Genomic DNA, 22318 nt, shown 5'->3' with positions numbered 1-22318 from the left:
CTGGATTTTTTCTTTTTAAACATCAAAGAACAGCCAAGGTTGCAACCCTAAAATTTGCCTAAACTTTTAAGTATTTGGTTATAGCAGAGCAACAATAAACACAACTTTAATCAGTAAGTGATAGGACAAAATCCATGATAGATGGGGCAGCACATCCAGCCTGTGTGCCTCTCTCAGTTGTCTGTTACAAAGCCCTTTATAAACTGAATACTTTCTTACTATGCTGGTGAAGAGGGAGAAAATTCAACCTGAAATGATGACTATAAAAAAACCCAAACAACTTTTGCTTGATTTTGTCGTAGTAAAATAATTTTCATTTTCCATTTTTATATAATTAGCTCTGAAAAAGGCATGGGGCAGATAAATTTTAGCAATCTATTCATCAGAAATGTAATTTTGAGACAGAATAAATAGTCCCCAAATTCAGATCTCTCAACGATGAAACACTTCCTTTTTTGAGATGGGTTTCACAAAGAGGTTTAAGTGCTATTCATGAGTATCTTGAGGCTGATTCTTAATTTCTGATTTCCTAAATCTTTATTAAAAAATGGTTACAGATAGCCCCTCAAAGAGGTTTTATGGAAAGAATGTGATTTATATTTTACTTGCCTAGAAAGGTCACTAATGTCAGCCTCAGTTTGTTATAAAATTATATCATCTTAATTTTTTGCTTCAGCAAATAAGTATTAGAGCTTTTATCCAGTTGCAGACATGGTCGCATATCTTGAGTATGCCCTACTTAAAATATCAAAACAAAGTTTTTCCAGCGCTTCTCTAGAATTTAATTGGTAATTTAAATTCATACTACATCCCAGTGCATAAAGTAGCTATTCAGCTGCATAAAAGGTCTAGCTAGTCATTCTTTCTACTTTAATGTTAAACTAAGCAATTTTAATTGTTATTAAAAGTAATAAGTAAAGTAAAAAAGTAAAAAGTAAAAAGTAAGTAATATGAACAAATAATACTTAATGAAAACAGTCTTTAATTTCAGGATGCTGGTGAGTAAAGCTTGTGTTATTCCAAGAGAAACAAAAAGAACTGCATGTTCTTTTTGTACTGTAGTCAGCTTTTTAGAATAATTACTTCCAAATATTAGTGTAAAGATAAAATTGTAAATCCCCTATTCACTTATCAGTTGACTTGGTTGTTGTGTATCTGGTCTGCATTGCAGTAATCTTTGAACTGATCTGCATTTATGTATTTCAAACTAACACCTCTTGTCATTTTCAGAGAGATCTGGTTCAGCAAAACCTATCCTGTCTAACTGGTGTACAGATTTAGCCCATGATTTCCTTTTGTGAAATAGTAATGAAGCTGGTTAATGAAAAATAAAGATACAATGAAAAGTATATTTCATCTTTGCAGTGAAAATGATGACGGCTTGAATATTGGAATTCTTGACATCTTTGGTTTTGAGAATTTCAAAAAAAATTCTTTTGAACAACTGTGTATCAACATTGCCAATGAACAAATTCAGTTCTACTTCAATCAACATGTCTTTGCCTGGGAACAGGTATGTGTTGGTTATTTTGATGAAGCTTTAGTATTACTAAACACATAAAACATAAAGCTTTCAGTATTACTGAATGTATAAAACCCTGTCTCAAGAAACTACATTGTTCCTTCTCCATGATAGCTTGTAAATAGCAGATCATAAAAAATGTTTTTTAAGTATGTTTTCCATTAAGCAGTGCTTGCTATTTGCAAGTAAAAATTTACAGTAACTAAGCAACATAACATTGTGCACTGTGATAATCTGATTGATGCAAATGCAATGTTGTTTTCTTGAGGAATAATGAGTCTTGTAATGTATGATTCTCTAGTAAAAAAGTAAATGAGTGGTAACAAAACTTTGAAAGTGCAGGGTTCATAATAGTTTACTAATAAGCTTAATGAAACTGAAATTCCATTATTAAAAACTGCAAATTTCACAATTATTTTTTTTCTTCTTGAGAAACTAGATCATCTCAGCTAAATAATGATGGGATTTAATCTAAATAATTTACTTTAGAGCAGAGAAAAGGAATAGCATTGTAAATATAAAAGTTTATGAATTTGAAGAGGAGAGGGGAAAAAACCTCAAAAAATCATCTCAACTTTGTAAATAATTTCAGGACAATTAAATTGACCACCTTTAAATCATTATTCCATATTGTTATTTGAAGAAATAACATTTTCAGGAGAAAAAAAAAGATCTTGCTGAAAATTTAAATATTTCAGAATTCTCTATAGCAGAATAATCAGAATTCAAACCATAGGATAATTATACTTTTGTTTTTTACTGAAATTATTGGTGTTTGTGATACATGTATAAAAATTCTCCTGAATTTTAATTTTAATTGTTAGTAGAAACAGAGTATTTTGTCAGTGTTAATCACTGTTTCTTTTAAGGCTGAGGCAGATACAGGTTTGGAACTTGTCCATGTATGCAGATGTGTATTTGCATGTACATGCATGTGCCAGTCCAGAGGTGTATATATTTATGTGTAATATGACAATCTTTTTTGGCTCAACATGTTTTATCCTCTTCCCAATTATTTCAGGAAATGTTATCTTGCAGCCCTGTATCTTGTAGTTGTTTTTATAGAGTTATGTGCAAGATTACCGACACAGGTGTTTCCTTGGTTTTAATATCATCTAAAAGCCAGAGAAAATTTACTAGATCTACTGTAATTACTTGGTCATCTTCTTTCCAAAGTACACAAGTTCGCAAAAGAAGGGCTTTGGATATTGCTGTTTCTAACAGTTGGGAGATGGAAACAGCACAGACTGCAGCATCAATACTTATTCCTGTCAGAACCAGGCACTGACCAGGTCCCACGGACTTGCATATGTCCACTTTGCTTCAGTGTTCACTAACTTGATCCTCCCATGCTAAAATTGTCTTCCTTGCTCCAGACTTTTCCCCTGGTCTCAGGGACCTGGGATTATCAGTCAAGACCTATGCAAAGAAGGCATTGAATATCTCAGCCTTTTCCGTGTCATCCACAAACTTGTTCCCCAGCAGGACCACATTCTCCCTAGTTGCCTTTTGTTGCTGAGAGACCAGCCTTGGCATTCTTAGCCCTATTCCTGCACCCAAATAATGTTTTAATCTTCCTTCTCTTTTTTAATTAGATTCAAGTTTAGTGTAATCTGCCTTTACTTGTTTCTAGGTATCCTATTTCAGAACTTTTTGGCCAGACCTATATTATTGCAGAGGTTTGAAGTGTCACCATGCAGTAGGAACAGCTTGCTCCCTTGTATGTGCTTTGCTGCACCATGGTCAGGGTGGTTATTCTGCTACTGAGCAGGTGGGGGGGAAAAATGAACTTATTTTGACAATATATAGTTTGCCCATTTCTCTCTGTAGGTAGTTAGTAAAACTACATATTCTATAGAAGGGAAAGATAATTTTTATGTACAGAATCTCTAAGTACATCAATTTTACCCATTTCCGTTCATTCTCTCACAGATTTCATGGACTCACGGATACATAGAATGCACCATGGTGTGAGTGGGTGGGTGTGTCTGTATTCAAATGGTCTGGCCATGAAAATTTCTGAATGACATATAGAATAATGGATGGCAGCTGGCAAGTCTTCATCATGTCTGTTAGGTTCTTGTTGCTGAAATAGCTTTTGGACATATCTTTTACAGCCCTTAGCAGTCATTCTTTGCCTCAAACCCTTGTTTACTTCAGCATCCATAACCTTTAGGCAAGGTCATTATCTGGCTTTACTTGTTTGGAACATATGCATTTTTATGCCTACAGCCCATTTCCTTGGTGGGCTCATAAGAAAATTGTGTGTGATGTGCTATAACCTCACAGTCATGCTCCTGCTGTCAGGTTTAGAGAGTGTTCCACTCACTAACTCTCTGCACTGTATTTTTGTGTAAGTCAAGGCCTTCTGTTCTTGATGTAAGGAACTCTTTCTTCAGTTTTATTGTTATGAACAAACGTTCTTCATTCAAATCACAGGCTATCACACAGCTATTCTTTTAAGACTATTTTTTCTGGTGCTTATATGCACGTTCCTATTCATATTTCATTTATACCAGTCCTAATATTTCTATTGCGTGTCCACATCCAGCCTTTATTACCAACCAGGTGACTGTCTACTTTAATGTACATCAAACCTTTACATCAGATTATATCAAACTTCATTATAGTGTCTTGTAGCAGTCTCCCAAGAGACGACAGGAGTGCAGAAGGAGCTATACAGATTAAGTTCATGCAAGTGTGGGTGTAAATCTCCCCCTTTCAGAGATGGGAAATGAAATGAGAAATGTGTTATTCTGCATTACAACCCAATGGCACAGAAGGATTTGTGGTGTGATTCATAGTCATTATAAGACTTCACTTTTCACTTATTCATTACATGGTTGTCCCAGTTTTACATCACAAAAACAGCTTTGAGAAAGCAGGTGGCTCCAGAATCTTTCCTGTTCTCTGTAAGGACTCTGCTGTGTTAACTCTGCTGTTTAATTGTAAACTAAAATAAAATATTTCACTGATGTAAAACAACCACTAGGATGATCTCTGCCCTTTGCTGATGTATCTGCCTGACTTTACAAATGATTTTATGTGCAAGGGTTTGTGTCTTAGAGTCTAAAAGAAAGAAGTTATGTTTATGAGAAGGCTGATGCCAGAAGTCACCAAGATCTTTGTTGACTTTCCCTTAGCCCTGACTGTTGTGCCCCTGTCACTGGGAGCCAGGCTAGTGTCTCTCCACAGCCCTGTGCAGTGCCAGACAGACATGTCAGACTGCCCTGTGCTACCTCAGAAATCTGTAACACAACACTGCACTGTACCCTGTAGATATACCCAAGGAAGACTGAAGAATTTAAATACTTTTATACTTCCCTCAAGAGACATAAAATGTACAGATACATTGTTTTTTCATTCCTCTCTCTGTTTTGCTCTGTTCAATATCATATCACTTGCAATTTGATGAAATTTGACAGATCTGCTGGGAAGCTGAGGCCTAACTGGTTGATTACAGTTTAGTTTGTCATTAACTCATGTTCACCTGGTAAGTAGTGATTATGTCATCAGAGAAGGTGAATTATATTTAGGCAACTTGACCAATGAAGCCAAGTAGTAAATACACTCATAAGGCTGAATTGTACTTTCAGTATTGCAGGTGAAGTTGTTTTATCATTGTCAGTGGTCTCTTTTCTGTATCTGAATCTGAAAAGCATTCACAGCTTTACAGTTTTGCTTTCCTTGGAAGTCTGGCCCACAAAAAAAAAAAAAAAAAAAAAAAAGCCACAGTAGTGACAGGATAGAAGAAAGGAACAGTGGTACTATCACAACCTGAGGCTCAGGGTGTCAGCTGGAGTGGAGTGTCTGTGGGCCAACATGGACAACTCAAGTCAAAATTAAGGGAATTTCTTCTTTATTGTTGACTTAACATTTGCATTTAAGAATAAAGGCTTTTAGGCCTGAATGCAATCGCCTTTCCCTAATTTAACAGAAAGACTGAAGTGGGTATATAGTTTAAGATAAAGATAGTGTAGATTCCCACTAGTCAATGGAGACAAATAGATATATCCCTATCTCTGCTGACTGGGGAGAGAATGTGGCCTCTCAACTTAGTCACTGCTTTTTGTTTTGCCAGCACAGGGGGCTTTTTTGGTCAATATAAAGCGAAGCAGAATTTTTGGACCTTCAGTCCTGTCCTTCCCTTACATATTAGATATATATGTGTTACTTTCTTTCCGCTCCATGATCTGCAGGTCACAATGTCCAGCAAAACAGCCTTCCTATTCCTTTCTCATTTGTCATTCCCCCATAAGAAGTAAAAGGTGTAATGGCAGATAGCTAAAACATTTTGGAAAGTAGCAAGTTTGCTGTCAGTTGGAAGGACGATAATTTTTGCATTAAATGTATGTAATGTTTATTTTACATTCTCATGACAACTTAATCTTCTAGTTTCAGCTGGAAAAGGTTCTTTGTGAATAAGTCTCTGGTGTCCCCATTTAAACCAAAGTGTCATCATAAAATGTTCTTGGTAAATGGCATTACTTTATTAAACATGAAGACCATTTCCTAATGCATTTTGTAATTCTTTATTACCTTTGAAACCAGGTGGTACAAGCTAATGTTACATAGTTTTGATCATAGGAAAGATACTAAGTAATACTAAGATGAGATGGGAGCCAAATTAATAGTGTAACTCAATTATTTCTTTTGACATCCCATCCACAGGAATACTTTCTAATAGATTATGTTTTAGAATTTCAAGAAGTAGCTATTTTGTGGAGCTTTCTTGTCACAAAACATCACAGGGGATTACAAAATCCTGTAGCTGATTCATCTTATTAATTTGAATAAGACCTGTTTCATTACAGTTTTATGATGTCCATCATTAAAGCTTTTATAGTTGTTGCTTGTATCCTAATGATGTGGTTGAAACCAGCACTGCATCAGAAAATGTAGTACAGTATCATTTCTGAGTCATCTGTCACACTGGTGCCTGCCTTGGTCATCAGCTGTCCTTCAGGAGCCCATGGGAAGTGATGGAGTGAACTCCATCATGTCCTGCTGGGGAGATGGCAGCCTCACCAAAGCTGTCAGGGCTGACACCTGTCCAGTTGTGAGACACAAAGGACACAAACTCAGTGGTCACACACACTGCAGGCTTGGGGGTCAGGCCCTGTGTGCTGCCGGGGCAGGGAGGGGAGCAGGTGTTGCTGTTATAGCATGGTAGTACAGCTTCTAAGAGTTCCTTCCTTTTTCAAGGAGAACAATTCTATCAGCTCTCTAAACCAACCTCTCTCACAAGTATTTGAAGTTGGAAACAGTTTATGACTAGAAAACAAAAGTTTATGGTTGAGGATGTCCGAGTGTCGCAGAAACGCTCTCCTCTGACAGACCATCCTGAGCAGTCTCTTCCCCTTGCCCCCTTGATAAGGGCACTCCAGATAATCCTGAGCAGTAACAGCTGGTTCCATGAACATCTGTGTCAGTGTAGCTGTAGCCCTCAGTTAAACTGCCCTTACTCCCATGTTATCTCTGGGAGATAACACAGACTCATTCCCTTTCTGCCACCAGCTCCTACAGGTATATAATTAAATTCTCACCTATATCTGTGATACATTTATTACTCCCCTGTCTTGTCCTGCTACTCAGGTCACTGATTACATTAAAAAGCAAAACTCCACCTGTCCAGTGCTTCAGGGGAGATACAAATGAGGTTAATGTTATTTGTCTCAAATGAGGAGTCCTCATGGGGCTGTAGGTGAGATTCTTGTGTGGCATATAAACTGAATTATAACCTATCCTTAGAGTGAAGAGTGTCCTGGGAAATTACATCAATCTGGATACTGGAAGGGTTTAGATATATATTTCATGTCCTCTTTCAAATGGATCAGCAGATTTTTATTTGTGTTTGTATTTTTAGAGCAGTCTTATTGATTTTATGCCTTTGTTGTTTCTCTGAGATTAAGAGGTATGAAACAGATGCTTTTCCGTTGTATATGAAAGTGAACTTCTTTTTTAAATGCTCGATGTGTTGCCTTCTTCACTCATTCAGACTGAAGGGAATGACACATAAGGAGAGGCCTTCCAAGGTTAGAGGTCTTTGAACTCATTAATATTAGCCATCATTCATTTTTGTGACATTCTTCTCACAATGGATTCAGGATGGCAAAACTGTGATGTTAACACCATACATGAATACAACACTTATAAAGTCTATCCTTTGGCAGAGGGATGATTTTAAAGTTGATCAAAAGCTCTGTGTTTCACAGTACAGCCTGCACAGGACTGAAGGCATCCCTGGCACAAACAGCAGAATTGTGTGGTAGAAAACTGCTACTGCTTTACCTAATTCCAGAAAAAATAATGGGGGGTGGTAGTCCCTAGAGCAACTTTCTCTTGTTAAATCTGCAGCTGTCCTCTGCCTTCTAAAGGATTAAGGAAGGTCATTCTTGTATTCTCCAGCTATAATCAAAATTATAGTAAAGATAAAACCATTGCAACATGCTGTGGACGCTTTTGGGTTTTGGTTTTTTTCTTAGTCTGGGAGGAATCCAGATATTTGCAGTCTTCAGGAAAAAAACAGCCAGACCAAACCAAATAAAAAAAGCAAACAAAGAAGTCCACCCCACTAGCTTTTCTGCTGTTTTTAAGTCTTGCTGAATACTTTTCCCTAGTTTCTTAAAATGAATGAAAATGTGTTAGAAGCAAATCTGAGGCAATTTATTCAATTCTGAGGAAGTATTTTTAGAAAGTATGTGCACCTTTCTTCTCCACTTAAGAATTTTTCCAGGTGTTTGGGGAGGGTGATCAAACAAGTAAAGGCACTGGAACCTGTCATCTGTAAATCTTAGCCATCACTTGGATCTGAGCAATGAGTAGCAATGAGTTGGGAATGTAAATATAGCTCTAAATGGTTAAGAAATTTTCTACATTTCAGACCAGGGAAATAAATAGACCCTGAGGTCTCTATTTGCAAACAATATACTTTATCTTCTTCAACTCTCTTTAATTCTTGCTATTCCTCTAAAGTACCAAATATGCCATAGGAGTACTGAACTTACATATTCAAAACCAAAATCCCAACTGACATTTATTTCTGCAAAACCTTGATGGCTTTAGCCCTGAGGCACACTCTCTCAATGCAGTTTTAATTTGCTACAATTGACAGTTTGTGAATTATTTTCTGAAGGGGTTCTGTGTACACAGACAAAGCATGCCTTCTGTTTCTTGCTGCAGAATGAATACCTTTACGAAGGTGTTGATGCAAGAGTTATAGAATATGAGGACAACAGGCCCCTCCTGGACATGTTCCTGCAGAAACCAATGGGTTTATTGTCTCTGCTGGATGAGGAAAGTCGATTCCCACAAGCAACAGATCAGACACTTGTAGGTAAGTATATGGTTCATTTCACAGTTTTGCAGCTTGCCTTCTGTTCAGTTTCTGTTTGGCACTTACAGTTCAGACTACATGCTAGTTATGCTTTTAGTGAGCCCCCATTTCAGTGTCACAGGGTGTTTGAGGGAGACATACATGCTGGGATGGTTGTGTCCTTGAAGTTCATAGGGAAACATCAAGAGTACAAATGAAGCTAAGCTGCTAATCCAGGTTTAAAGTTCTCCCACCTTCAGGAATTTTTTGCTGCAGAGCTTGAAGAGTAAAGATCAAACTGAGTTAAAACTCTAGGTTCATAGACCAAGAACACTGTTTGCAAAGTTCAGTCATGCTCAGCTCTGAGATTTTTGATGAGCAATATTTGAGCAAGAAGTTTAATACTTTTGAAGAGTAATGACTGCAAACATGCTTCAGTGACTTTTAACAAATTATGCTTTCTGAGTGTTTTCTATTCACAAATTAAAATTAAAACACCTAAAGTCGTTGTAATTCAGTTCCTGAATATTTCAGTGCTGTTGAGTAGCTGCAATTACCATTGACTTCGTTATTTCAGTGGTATTTTTGTGCAGATAAATCCTGGTTTTACTCATTTTGAATGTGCAAAATGTCAAATTAGAGTTTTAGCCAGCACGCAATCAGAAAACCTAATAGCATCCAGTAACAATGCCCATGTTAAAGCAATTATATGAGGTTGTTGTTCTTTTATCCTCATGCTTTTTAGTCTACAGCACAGAAGCACTCAATCAGTGAATGTTTCTTTACAACTCCTCAAGGAATCCTTAGGAAAGATTTCTGCATTGCTTCATATAGGTAGATAAAAATCTTGGAAAGGCAAGCCCTGGAAGTGTTCAAAACATATGTGGATGTGGCACCTGGGGACATGGCTTAGTGGTGAACACAGTGGTGCTGGATTAAGGGTTGGACTAAATTATCTTAGACATCTTTTTCTACCTTAATGATTCTATGATTCCATGATTTTCTGAGGTCACACATTAAAAAATTGGAACAAAGCAAGTAACTTGTCCAAGAGCTCCCATATTTTCTATCCAGTGTCTTTTGTTACAAGACCATTATGGTATCTCTGTCCTTGAAAGCATCAGTGTCTCTTTTGTGCCTCTGCATTGGCTGAGAAGTCAGAAGTCTCCTTGGAGGGATACAGCTTCAGAAGAGAATGATTGTACAGTAACTCCAGTAAGATAAGCTATGTGTTTCCTTTCAGAAAAATTTGAAGATAATTTGAAATCAAAATATTTTTGGCGACCCAAAAGAGTAGATCTAACCTTTGGAATTTATCATTATGCAGGAAAGGTAAGACATCTGATTATGTTAGTTGGGGATTGTGGAATGGTAGGACTGGAAGGAAGTAGAAGAGATCATCTGGGTTGGTTCTCAACAGTTTTCTCTTCAGTCCAGACACAGGAATGTTGGCAGTGCCTCACATATCAAAAGTAAATTGAAAATTTATTATCCTTCAATTAAGAAAAAAAGCAATAGCAGGAGTGTATTTTTCTTAAATGTCACCTGGTAAATGAACTGACTGTATTATTGAAGACCCAAAACATAACTGGTATGTAATGCAATTCAGTGCTCTTCCCCTTAGCTCCTCAAAGTCCTGCACCATGCTTGTTCCCACTGTCTCTAACCAGGACTCAGCTCCATCCTTTCTATTATCTCCTACACACCATCAACCTTTCTTAGCTCTGTTCTTTGTCATCAGCCAGACAGCGAGTGCAGGCCCCGCTTCCTGCTTCATTCAGTGAGCAGCTCCCTTCCCTTCCCTTCCCTTCCCTTCCCTTCCCTTCCCTTCCCTTCCCTTCCCTTCCCTTCCCTTCCCTTCCCTTCCCTTCCCTTCCCTTCCCTTCCCTTCCCTTCCCTTCCCTTCCCTTCCCTTCCCTTCCCTTCCCTTCCCTTCCCTTCCCTTCCCGGGTGATGGGCTGCGCATGCTGCGCAAACACAGAGGAGCTGCTGTCACACTGCAGCAGGATGGCACTGGTCACCTGAACCTCCCTTGGGAAAGCAGGAGCTCTCACCTCCTCCTGAGCTCTTCTAAAGGGTACAAAGTGAGCACTGATGTCTCTCATGGGAAACCATGTTGGGTCTGTGCAGTGCTGGAGCAGCTGGCCGGGGAGGAGACAAATACTGCCCATCAGCTGATGGAAAATACCTTACCCCTTGTGTAAGACAGCCAGCTACAAGGAGCCTCTTGTAACTCCTCTGGACCTCATCTCCAGCTGAGTTGCATTTTACCAGCACAGCATAACTCACTGCAAGGAGTAGAAAGCCAGGTCTCCCTCTACCATTCCTGTTACCAGCCACTGAATATGGGGAATTACACCAATGCCCCAGTGTTCAAAAAACTCCTTAGGAAGTTTCTTCTGCTGTCTAACTTATGTATCCATTGCTGCCATGTAAATTCATTGCCCCTAGTCCAGCTTTCTGTGGAATTGGAGAACTATTTATTTCCTCTTCCTTTACAAAGCTTTTTCATAATTTAAGAATGTTGCTGGGTTGTTCTGTGATGGGTTTTTCAAAACATTATGTCCCAGTACCTTCTACCCTTCTTGACAGGTCAGGTTTTCTTGTGAATCTCTTAGACCATCAAGATACAACTCTGAAGCTACATTTTGAATTAGGTACACCATTCTTGGAATTTTTAGAAAGATCTCAGTTGCCAATATGCAGTTTGTGATTCTGCAAACTTCCTCTACAATTAATACAGAAATCCCTGGAAGGAGTGTTAAGTCCTGGGTCCAGTACAGCATAATATGAATAGACACAAAGATTGTACAGTCATATGGGTAATGCTGTGTGATGTGGTTGAAATCAAGTGCATTGTTAATTGTGCATTAGCACAAGTACAGGTGTAAAGGAGGACTGCAATACACTTGTCCTGGTGATAAATCCACACAGGTTAAAACATCTGCCTGCATTAGGAAAAATAAATGTTTCAGGCTACTTTGGAATTATAGATTTGTTTTTAGTGATTTGCATCATATCTCAGTATTGAAAAGGTGGAACTTTCAGTGATCAAAAAAGTAGACTAGAAGTGAGTGAGCCTGATGGCTGAAAACTATTTGTGTATCTTGTTAAAATAAAAGCCCTATTCCAGAAAGCTTAAATTTACAATTACTTTTCAAAATCAAGAAGATGTATAAATGCACTTTTTAAACAGGTTCTATATAATGCAAGTGGATTCCTAGCCAAAAACAGAGATACTCTGCCAGCTGATATTGTGCTGCTACTGCGATCATCTGAAAACAACCTGACACGACAGCTGGTAACTCACCCTCTCACAAAAACAGGTATTGCTCTGTGCTGATCTTCTTAGCTTTCTCCAGCCTTCATGATGACCACTGCTAGGTTTCATGTGAACACTCATTGATGACATTGTACACTTTTTGGCTTCACTTTCCAACCATGGAATCTATACTGAATGGAGCTGCAGCCGTCTCAAGCTGCAGGGGAGATATTGGTCTGGTCAAGTGCCAAGGAAGTGGTAGAGACTTCTTTCAGGGTCCTGTCTTCAGGGTGGGGGATCAAGACAGGGAGATGAGGACTGAACAGGAAGGATCAGGTAAGTCACTGGCCTGTTTTAGACAGGGCATATATAAATTGCCTCAGTGCAATTTATCTCCAAGTGGTAGAGAACAAAGATTGGGGCTCCTAACATCTGTTGCAAAGACTGAGAAGACACTCCTCCATTTTCAGTCCTAGAGTTCTTTACAATAGGTAACCGATGGGGTCCTTGTAGTAAGCTCTTCCTGAAGAAATTTGTAAGTAGAGGTGGAGGAATAAAATTGGCTCTACAGAAGTTACTCCTAAATTGCACCTTGTTTGAACTATGTCCTTGCAAAGTGTCCTGCCTTCCACTGCAGGATGATAGGTAAGTCTCCTTCCAACCAGTTTGTTATTGTGTTGTAGTACTCCCTGTGTGATGGTGTTGATGCCATACATAGTAAGTACTTTACAACATTACTTTCTTGTACAATTACATGGGAGACATATTTCTAGCAGAACAGAAAAGCTGAACTGGAAGAGCCTAATGGAAATGAAAATGTTATCATAACTTACAGAAGCTGAGGTTTTGGCAAGGCTTCTGTTCTTTACAAAGGGAGCTTTGCTATTAGAATGTAAAATTTGGTCTTAGAATTTTATTTTAAGTGAGTGTTCCTGGAAAACCACGGAGCTCAATGCCCTTGGCCTGAACTTTTTGACTTGTTGATATTTGCTAATATACTAAACTATAATTTCCATAGATTCCAAGTAAGCATCCAAATAGTTCCAAGAACTGATCTAAGTCTTCATGTTTTGCAAGATAACTCTGAAGGCTGTTTTGGTCTTCTTGTTAAATATTGTGAAACACTGCATGTAGCATTTCAAAATTGACTCAAACCTTCCAGCTACAGCCAACTTAAAGTTAGGTTTCTGATCTGTGTTATTTATCTAGAATCAGAGTAATTGCAGAGAATTACCCAAAGTCCCACCCATCTTGACTATCTCAGGTGTTTCTCTTGGGATGGGAAAAATCTCCTCTGAAGGTGTCTCTCCTCACTGAATACATCAGGGATTCTGTAGACATCTCACTTTCAGATAGCTAAAGTTAGCTGTGAGTAATCCTTTCTTTTTCCTTCCCACCCTGTGATATTCAGCTGAACCCCAGGGAGGTTTAGGCCTTGGTATCATCACATAATACCAGGTGCATTACCATGACACATATTGCAGCTGTTATTCCAGCTCTTATCCACCTCTTCCTGATAGTAGCTGAGCACAGGGAGATACAGGCTCTCCCAGGGGAGAGGGAGATCCCAGAATTTTCATGTTATTAGCAGAAGCAGTGGCAGCATGCAGCAATGTTTAGAGTTTATCAATACAGAGAGGCATGATGGAAAGCTCAGCAGAATTTTCATTATTCCTTGAAAAAACCAGTATCTGTGCAAAGCATGCCAATGCACCTAGTCCTTCAAGGTCATAATAATGAAGGTATTGCTTGGCTTAGAGTTCCAGAGTTAGAGCTTTAAGACTTTGCCTGTGCTAATAAACCAAACAGAGCCAGTGAATAGTAGCTGAAACATTCCCACAGGGCTGCTCATTCTGATTAATGGTTAGAATGCCTCCCTGGGACAGTTTTAGTCCATGTCAGCTATGAGCCTTCCAGGAACGCTGAGCCACACTTCAGAGAAAGGACAGGACAGTGATGGTTTCCAGCAAGTTCTGTGGAAAGATACAATCTTATTTTTACCAGTGGTTGAAAGCGAAGTAAAGAGTAGAGTTTAGGTGCATAAACTTGAGTCATGCCATGTCACTTTTCCTCAGGGCCAGAGAAGGGTATTAGCACATTTTTCTTTAACTTATATGTAGCATTAGAACCAGAATAGTACAGTAACATTCTTAGGGTAAAACCACAAGTATGCTATAAGATGTATCTATCTTACCTTCTATAGTAGTCTGTTTAGTTTTTTTTAATCTAGTAGATGACATATGAGCTGAAGGAGAATAAAACATCATGTTCTGTGTTCATGCAACTTCTTCAGAGCTCATTGCATCCCAAGGGTTAAAGGGGAAATGAGGACACACTCTGAAAAAGCCAATGACCTTCATAATCATATGGTTGCACTGGGGGCATGAATAAGGTGGTTCAGGGTCATTCTTAGTTTAGATGAGATGCAAGCACATTGGTAGGTTACTTTCTTTCATCTTCCCATAGGTAACCTGGCACACACCAAAAGCAAAACTACAATCAGTTATCAAATGTGGACCTCCCAAAAATCAATCAGTCATACAAAGGTAAGAAAACTGATTTTGTGATTCTGCATTCAAGCCTAATTTAAACTAGAAAGGCAGTAGCTGTTATGGTATTGAAAGTAAGTGAGTAACCCCTTCCTTGGTTTTTCTCCCTCTTCTATTTTCTTTTCTGTTTAGCTGGATATCTTTGTGTTGTGCAATTCATATTCCTTCCGTGAGGTAAAAACCTAACATTTCCCTTCTTTCTGGCTATAGTTTTATAACAACTTCAGGGGGAAAAAATTATTATTTCCCAGCTGTATTGTAGCAAAAAGAGAAAATATTGGTGTGGAATATAGCCACATTTCTTAGAAAACTATCGAATTAACAGTGATGATGAAATAACAGACAGGACCTCAGACATTGTCCAGTTATTTGTGGCAGTTATTAGATGCTGTGTTACCAACTTGTGCCCTTTGTGTGTGCGAATATTTGTGTATTGTGTAGCAAAGTGTTGGTGTAACTGATTTGTGCTAGTGATCATGCTGTAACTTTTGCTGTTTAGAATACTTTTTAAATTATTTATGTTCTCTGAGGGATGCTTTCTTGTGGCATTGGAAAGGGCACTGCAGGCTAACTAGAGATAAAAAGTGTAATTTTTTCTTCATCTTTATAGAATGAAGCAGGAGATACTGGACATCATCCAAGAGAAACAACCAGCATGAAAACACAGACAGTTGCTTCTTATTTTAGAGTAAGATATCAGATCTTTTAATACGTACTTCTGGAGTACAAAAAAATGTTTATTCTTTTACTTTTTGAAATGCACCTGTTGAGTTAGACTCAGTAGTGATCCATTTTAGAGTTTGTGAACTGCATATATGATGCAGCAGTCTGTGCAGTACAAATACCTCGAGAAGATTGTGATGTTTCATCTTTAACTGTAGTTGATTACACAGCCACATTGCTGTCATGATGATGTATGATGATCAATATTAATCTTTCACTTGCTTGTTTTTCCACCAAAGAAGATAAAGGGAGATTGGACATTAGTGGTGTAGCATTTCCTTAAGAGTTTAAGAAAGAGGGCAAAGCAGGAGCTCCAGAGAAAGTTCTCAATGGTCACTGCACAGAGGCTGCCCAGAGTTCATCCTTGTGGCTCCTTCAGCAGTGCTCTGGATCTTCCCAAGCACTGGCTCTGCTGCTGGTCCTAAAACAGAAAATAGCAGTGAAGAGCATCTGAAGTGGCACACAGAGCTGGTTCTGCTCTGAATTTCCAACTCTTGTTTAGTCATCTCTCCCAGCAAACCATAAAGTGGCTGAGGGAGTGTTCATGGTGAATTTAGTGCACAGCTGAAAGGAATGCCAAGTTTCTGATGACACTAAATTGAGAGGAGCTGTCAACTTCTTGAGAGCAGAGAGGCCCCGCAGAGAGACCTCAACAAATCATATGACAATTCAGAAAGACAATGGCCAAATTCTGCACCTGGGATGAGGCAGCCCTGATTGTGTGTAGAGACTGGGGATTGAGAGGCTGGTGAGCAGTCCCTCAGAAAGGGATCTGGGGGTCCTGGTCCATGGCAAGCTGAACCTGAGCCAGCAGTGCCCTGGCAGCCGGGAGAGCCAACCCTGTCCTGGGGGGCATCAGGCACAGCATGGCCAGCAGGGCAAGGGAGGGATTGTCCTGCTCTGCTCTGCCCTGGGACAGCCTCACCTCGAGGGCTGGGGGCAGTTCTGGGTGCCACAATGTAAGAAAGAGATTAAACTGTTAGAGTCCACACAGGAGGGCCATGAGGATGAGGATGGTGAAGGTCTGGAGAGGAGCCCTATGAGAAGCAGCTGAAGTCACTTGGTCTGTCCAGCCTGGAGAATGGGAGGCTGAGGGGAGACCTCATTGTGACCTTCAGCATCCTCACGAGGGGAAGAGGAAGGGCAGACACTGATCTCTTCACTCTTGTGACCAGTGACCGGACACAAGGGAAGGGCACGAAGCTGAATCAGGGGAGGTTTATGTTGGATATTAGGAAAAGGTTCCTCACCCAGAAGGTGGCTGGGCCCTGGAACTGGCTCTCCAAGGAAACAGTCACAGCACCAGCCTGGCAGAGTTCCAGGAGTGTTTGGACAATACTCTCAGGCACATGGTGTGATTCTTGGGGTGTCCTGCACAGGGCCAGGAGTTCAACTTGATGATCCTGATGAGTTCCTTCCAAGTCAACATATTCTATGATTTTATGGCCTGTAGGAGTTCACTTACATCTATGTCAGAACAATGAGGAGCCAGATCTCTCTTTTTTAGATACAGTTGCACAGCTTTGTGGACTGTGAAGGATAATTTCAGTTTAGGTACCACAGTGGTCGAAAGCTATATACTGTTCGAATATTCTAGATGGAAAAAAAATATTGAATCTCATTCAAATTAATGTCTATGATTCAGTGCATTATCAGCACTTCTAGCATCAGAGGCTGCAAATGAGTTAATTATGTTTACACTTTTCTGATACTATTTTCTGCCATGGACATCCTTGCTTAGATCATGATAGCTAATGCTCTTAAATGAAAATCCACCTTCAGCCCCACTGGTTTACTCATACACAGAAATCTATGGGTGACTGAGAAAAACATATGCCACCTCAGACTGCATGGAAAAAAAGATATCCATTAGTGTGTCCTACTTGTTTGTGTTCATTTGGCACACTGGTGATGGAGCTAATTAAGCACTTTGCTGTATGGTGCAGCTTCTGTCCAGAACGGAATTGCACATTTTAATAGGAAACATATGGCTCTTGACGTCTTACACTGGTTTCATGTAACCAACCTACTGCTGAGCTGCATTACCTCCTGGCTGCCTCTTTCTGTTGAGTCAGATTGAACCTTGAGGAATGAGCCTCTTCATTTGTGTTTTAATTTGATCCTCCCATGAAGCAATTTTTCAAAACACCACTCAAGGTTGTTTACAGTCAGATTCCCCTCAGCTGGCATGGAGAAGCTGCATCCTCTCTGCTAGGCTGGTACTCTGGGGAGGTGGGAAAATTGCAGCTTTGGATTTGTGATCTAGCTTTGCCCTCCTCGGAAGTTTCCTCTTGGCAGGGCAGTTACTGTATCACCATCAGTCTGTGCAATGAACAGGACACACCAAGATCAGAGCAGTTCAACCAGCCCTTCTTCTGGGGTAGCCTTGGTTTCCTCCAGTCTAGTGAAGGAATTGAAATATTTACTGGCTTGCTGCTGTGCCACTTCCCATCCATAGAGGGATGATTTACTCTCTGGTGAACACGGGTCTTCAAATAGGTGACTACAATAGAAAGAAAAATGGCTGTAATTACTTAGCAAAGCTCCAAGATAAGCAAGTAAATGTGAGTGTAAGTATTCTATCATATGTTGGACATCATGGAAATCTGTGAGAATATCCTGGATGAAATTTGGTACATTTATTTGGAATCAGTGTTTCTCGCAAGTAGTATAAACTAGTAGAAGCTTTTCTAGCTTAGAAAAGCTAGAATTTTTTGGGGAGTCATTTACTTCATCTACTCTTAAACTGTCAGCTTAATGACATGTATATGGTTTTGGACATGATTCTGATCATATGAAATAAAATTTCAACTACACATGGACCTATATACCAGTTTCATAAGTATGCTGGTGACAGATCTCTTGTTACTTTTTTGCAGTATTCTCTGATGGATTTGCTATCCAAAATGGTCGTTGGCCAGCCCCATTTTGTCAGGTGCATCAAGCCCAACAACGACCGGCAGGCAAACAAGTTTGACAAAGAGAAAGTGTTGGTTCAGCTGCGTTACACGGGAATCCTGGAGACAGCACGGATCCGCAGGCAGGGATACTCACACCGTATACTCTTCGCGAACTTCATAAAACGGTAACATCAACGTGAAGAAGCTCTTTTCTCTCCTACTGTTGCCAGCCAGTGCTTGCTAAACACCAGCATTGTTTTTGGCATGGTCTTTGAAAATAAATACAAAGACATTTCCTGTGACAAAGAAGGTAATATACAGAATGACCAAGAGTAGTTCAGGCACAAGATTAGTAACCTGTTTTTGATGGGTAGGGAAAGATGATGAATCACAGAATGATTTCTGTGATTCAGGCTCTCTGAGCATTTGGGTAGAAATTTACTTGCTTATACCCTCAAGTTTCTTCAAGGACTTAAGTATTAGAAATGCATTACTTCAAATCAAAGCCAAGAATTTGCAGCCACAGCATCCAAGGAACACCACAGTTTCTCTAGCTCCCAAGTTTCAGCACTGTGCAACATCTGCTTGTGCAAGGGTAGATGATCGTTTGGGATTCCTAGTCGAGGGCTGAAAAGTTTATTGAGTGCAATAAACTGCATAATGTTGTTTAAAATATAATTCATAATATTAGTCACTTCTGTTAAGAAGCAGGGTAATGAACTCAGTGTGGTTGTATTATTCCTTTAGCTACCTTCTTCCTCCACCCCAAAAATCTGTACTTCTCTCTTACAAATAAAGACCCTGAGTATTTGACTCAGTCAGAACAGAGTTGTATGGAACAGAGATCAAAACTAGGAAGAAGTAAGCACCACCTATTTGGATGGAAGCACTTAAAAGAAATAGTGCACTAGAAAGAGAGAGCTAGTAGCAGAGTGCTGCAGGTGCATGAGATGAGAGGGGAACAGCAAAGTGATGTTTTTAAAGCCCTGTTTCTGGAAAAAATAATCCTGGAACTGTTACTGTTTTGGAAGAATGCAGCTTTTAGAAGAGTGCAGCATGGAAAGAGATAATTATCACTACATGATGTGCTGTAGCTTTTGGTAACAGATTTTTATTTAAAAAAATCCCGAACTTAACTGTTCAAGTAACATAGATGAAAGCAGTAAACATAATGGGGTAGGTCTCTAGAGACTGTGCCCCTGATTACAGTGAGACTGTGCAGATCACTCCCACTGAGGATGTGGCCCTCTAAGGAAAAAGAATTTTTATTAAATCTATGTCTTACTTTGAGTTTGGGGTTCTTTTAGTAGTTGAGAGTTACAGGTAGACCTGAGATAATGGCATCATTATTTGGTTGTAATAAAAATAAGCCAGTTCATTGTGTTTTACAAAAAGAAAAAAAGGGAACTGTAGGTGGTAATGAAGAAATCGACATTGTCTCTTTTATTATTCCATGAACAAACTGTTTCCATCATTTAAAGCTGGTAAACCCAGGCTTTGTGTTTAAAGGCTGAATAACAAGAAAACTAGAATGTACTGTCGGGAAGCACATATAATTAATGTAATTTTCTTAAATTAAAAAAGCCAAGATAGATATGGTTCATTTTGTTATAGAGCCTTTTGGAAAGTCCTGGAACAAACATTTTCTATCCAGCAGCTGAGCTGGTGTATCACAGGTAATTTTTATGAGTGAGCATCGTGACCTCTTTTCCTAGTCAGAATTAATTCTGAGTAATGAGTTTGCCAGATTAAGTGCTTACAGATGATGTGTCACAATGGCACTTACATGTTCCAAAAGGATCTGCAAAACTGATTCCAAGGAGCTAACAAGAGCTGGGATTCATCTCAGCATCTATTCAGATATTAAGTATCTCAAAGGCAGATGGTCTAGCACATGAGACAAGATAGGAAATTTTCGTGATATTTCTAAATATAAAATAATATAATTTAGACAGAAAAGCTTTTAAAATATTTTTATTTTATTGATATATTGCCACTGAAATCACTTTCACGGTATGCAGTGAGCAGGAAAGAAATGATGTGGTGCTGTTCTACTTGGGTTGAATTCTTTTTAAAAAGCTTCTGGTGTTGGTATAGAATTAAAAAGCCATCCAGGGTGTGTAATATCTCACTCATCCACTTTTGATTGAATTTCTTAGTACTGTGTATAAATAACTGCACTTTCTTTCATATGCTGTTTTGGCTTTTGCAGTGCTATGTTTTCTTTCATGCAATTGTTTTTATTACTTAAAAGAATGGTTTAAATGTATTTGCATGTATTATCCTCCATTATTCAAACAAAGAATCATGTATTTGTCTTTAGGTATTATCTCATCTGTTACAAAACAAATGATGATCCTCCAGTCAGCCCAGAGACCTGTGCTGCCATCTTGGAAAAAGCCCACCTTGACAACTGGGTTCTTGGAAAAACTAAAGTAATTTTCTAATATACTGTACCTTCTTCATTCTAGTATGCCATTGTTAACATATTAAACAATTTTTTTTCTCATTCATTTGGTTGGAGTAGCTGTTGGTCTCTACTCTTTTTAAAAAGCAAAGTCCTTAATACACACCAGGAATGTGTTGGCAACCCTTGTTCTGGATCCATTTTTCAGGACTTATGTGAGTTTCATGCTTGATAAAAACAATTTAGCAAATAAACTATCCTTTATGTTTAAAATTGGGAAACTGAGAAATTGAAGGTTCCAGATTTGGATCATGTTTATATAACATACATTACATTTGTGAGGTTAACAAAACTGTCAGCCTTGTAGTTTTGAAAATAGACTTATAGTTACAGACTGAAGGTTTGCACTGGAACTTTAAAAAATCTTGCAATAAAAAAATGAATAAGCAGAGACTGATGAAAGATGCTGAAGAGAAGAGTAAGGTAAACTAATATCCCAAACAATGAAGATGTTATCTCTAAGAATTATCCTTTAGGTACTACAACTGAAGGGTCTGTTCATCATTTGAAACCAACTTGTAACTCTTGCTGATGTTAAATGGATCTAGTGAATAATGGGCAGGGAAGGTAACTAAAACTTTTGTTTGTTTCTCTTTTTAAGGTATTCCTCAAATACTATCATGTGGAGCAGCTGAATTTAATGCGGAAGGAGACAGTTGACATGATTATTTTGATTCAAGCTTATGTCAGAGGGTGGCTGGGTTCCAGGAGATACAAAAAGATAAAGGAACAAAGGGAACAAAGTGCTATTAAAATACAGTCAGGTAATAGCTTTAAAACATTTAACATTCTGCTTAAAGCTAGTGCATGTGTACAGTTGATTGATGAATGTGCATGCTGGATGTGGATTTTACTCTTTTCCTGATGTTACATTTGACAAAATTTCTTATACTTGGGTATATCTGTTCTTATGAAAAAAATTTCTTTTAACCAGTTTATGACAATCTCTTTACTGAAATTACATTTATCAGTGTTATATTTAAAAGGCAATTTTAGGAATGGAAGGATGTGATTGCACAGATGATACTCTTATTAATAATATTCTGGCATGCACTGACAAGGTTGTATAATGTAATAATGAAAATAAAATATATTAACTGTCCTAGATAATAAGGCCAATTACCCTGTTGATGGAGGCATCAACTGATTTTTTTAATACTTTCAAACATAATCTTATTTTATATTCTGATTATCTTGTGGTTTATATTCACTTGTTTCATAATAACTTTATTAACCAGAAAGTGTATTTTTATGTAGATTTACTATTTGTGCTTGTCTGCCATGTTTTCTGAAACATAAAGCCTGTAAAATATTTATGAATATTTTAATAGAGGTCTGTAATTCCAGAATATTTTTATTCATTTTGTACCTAGTGGATTACCTAGTTTTTAACATCTCTTTTCAGCTTACAGGGGATATGTTGCTCGTAAAGAATACAAAAATGCAAAGCATAATAAAAAAGTGGAAGAATATATGATCAAATTTCAAGCAAGTAAGAGTTGTTTGCTTTCTTGGCTTTTAATGTGTTATACATGCGCAGTGTGTTGATCCAGATTCTCACTATACTGATTGACTATGCT

At 38.5% G+C, this 22318-nt stretch overlaps 1 protein-coding gene across 2 annotated transcripts in view; it reads left to right on the top strand.

The window, feature by feature from the left end:
- The window catches only part of MYO3A (myosin IIIA), a 105668-nt gene that overhangs the window by 62591 nt on the left and 20759 nt on the right, over positions 1 to 22318 (top strand). Inside the window, exons 18-28 of one of the 2 annotated variants that reach the window (XM_058031278.1) lie at positions 1366 to 1513; positions 8705 to 8858; positions 10081 to 10169; positions 12034 to 12161; positions 12281 to 12435; positions 14566 to 14645; positions 15259 to 15336; positions 18251 to 18456; positions 20595 to 20706; positions 21340 to 21502; positions 22144 to 22230. In XM_058031278.1, coding sequence (XP_057887261.1) covers positions 1366 to 1513; positions 8705 to 8858; positions 10081 to 10169; positions 12034 to 12161; positions 12281 to 12435; positions 14566 to 14645; positions 15259 to 15336; positions 18251 to 18456; positions 20595 to 20706; positions 21340 to 21502; positions 22144 to 22230 — 1400 coding nt within the window. Of the gene's footprint in view, positions 1 to 1365; positions 1514 to 8704; positions 8859 to 10080; positions 10170 to 12033; positions 12164 to 12280; positions 12436 to 14565; positions 14646 to 14780; positions 14823 to 15258; positions 15337 to 18250; positions 18457 to 20594; positions 20707 to 21339; positions 21503 to 22143; positions 22231 to 22318 lie in introns of both variants that reach the window. The other variant, XM_058031287.1, reaches the window with a different exon arrangement.

Source organism: Melospiza georgiana, chromosome 1 (assembly GCF_028018845.1).
Source record: "Melospiza georgiana isolate bMelGeo1 chromosome 1, bMelGeo1.pri, whole genome shotgun sequence".
Classification (NCBI taxonomy): domain Eukaryota; kingdom Metazoa; phylum Chordata; class Aves; order Passeriformes; family Passerellidae; genus Melospiza; species Melospiza georgiana.
The sequence above is the reverse complement of the archived record's forward strand: the minus strand, read 5'-3'. Positions and strand labels throughout refer to the sequence as shown.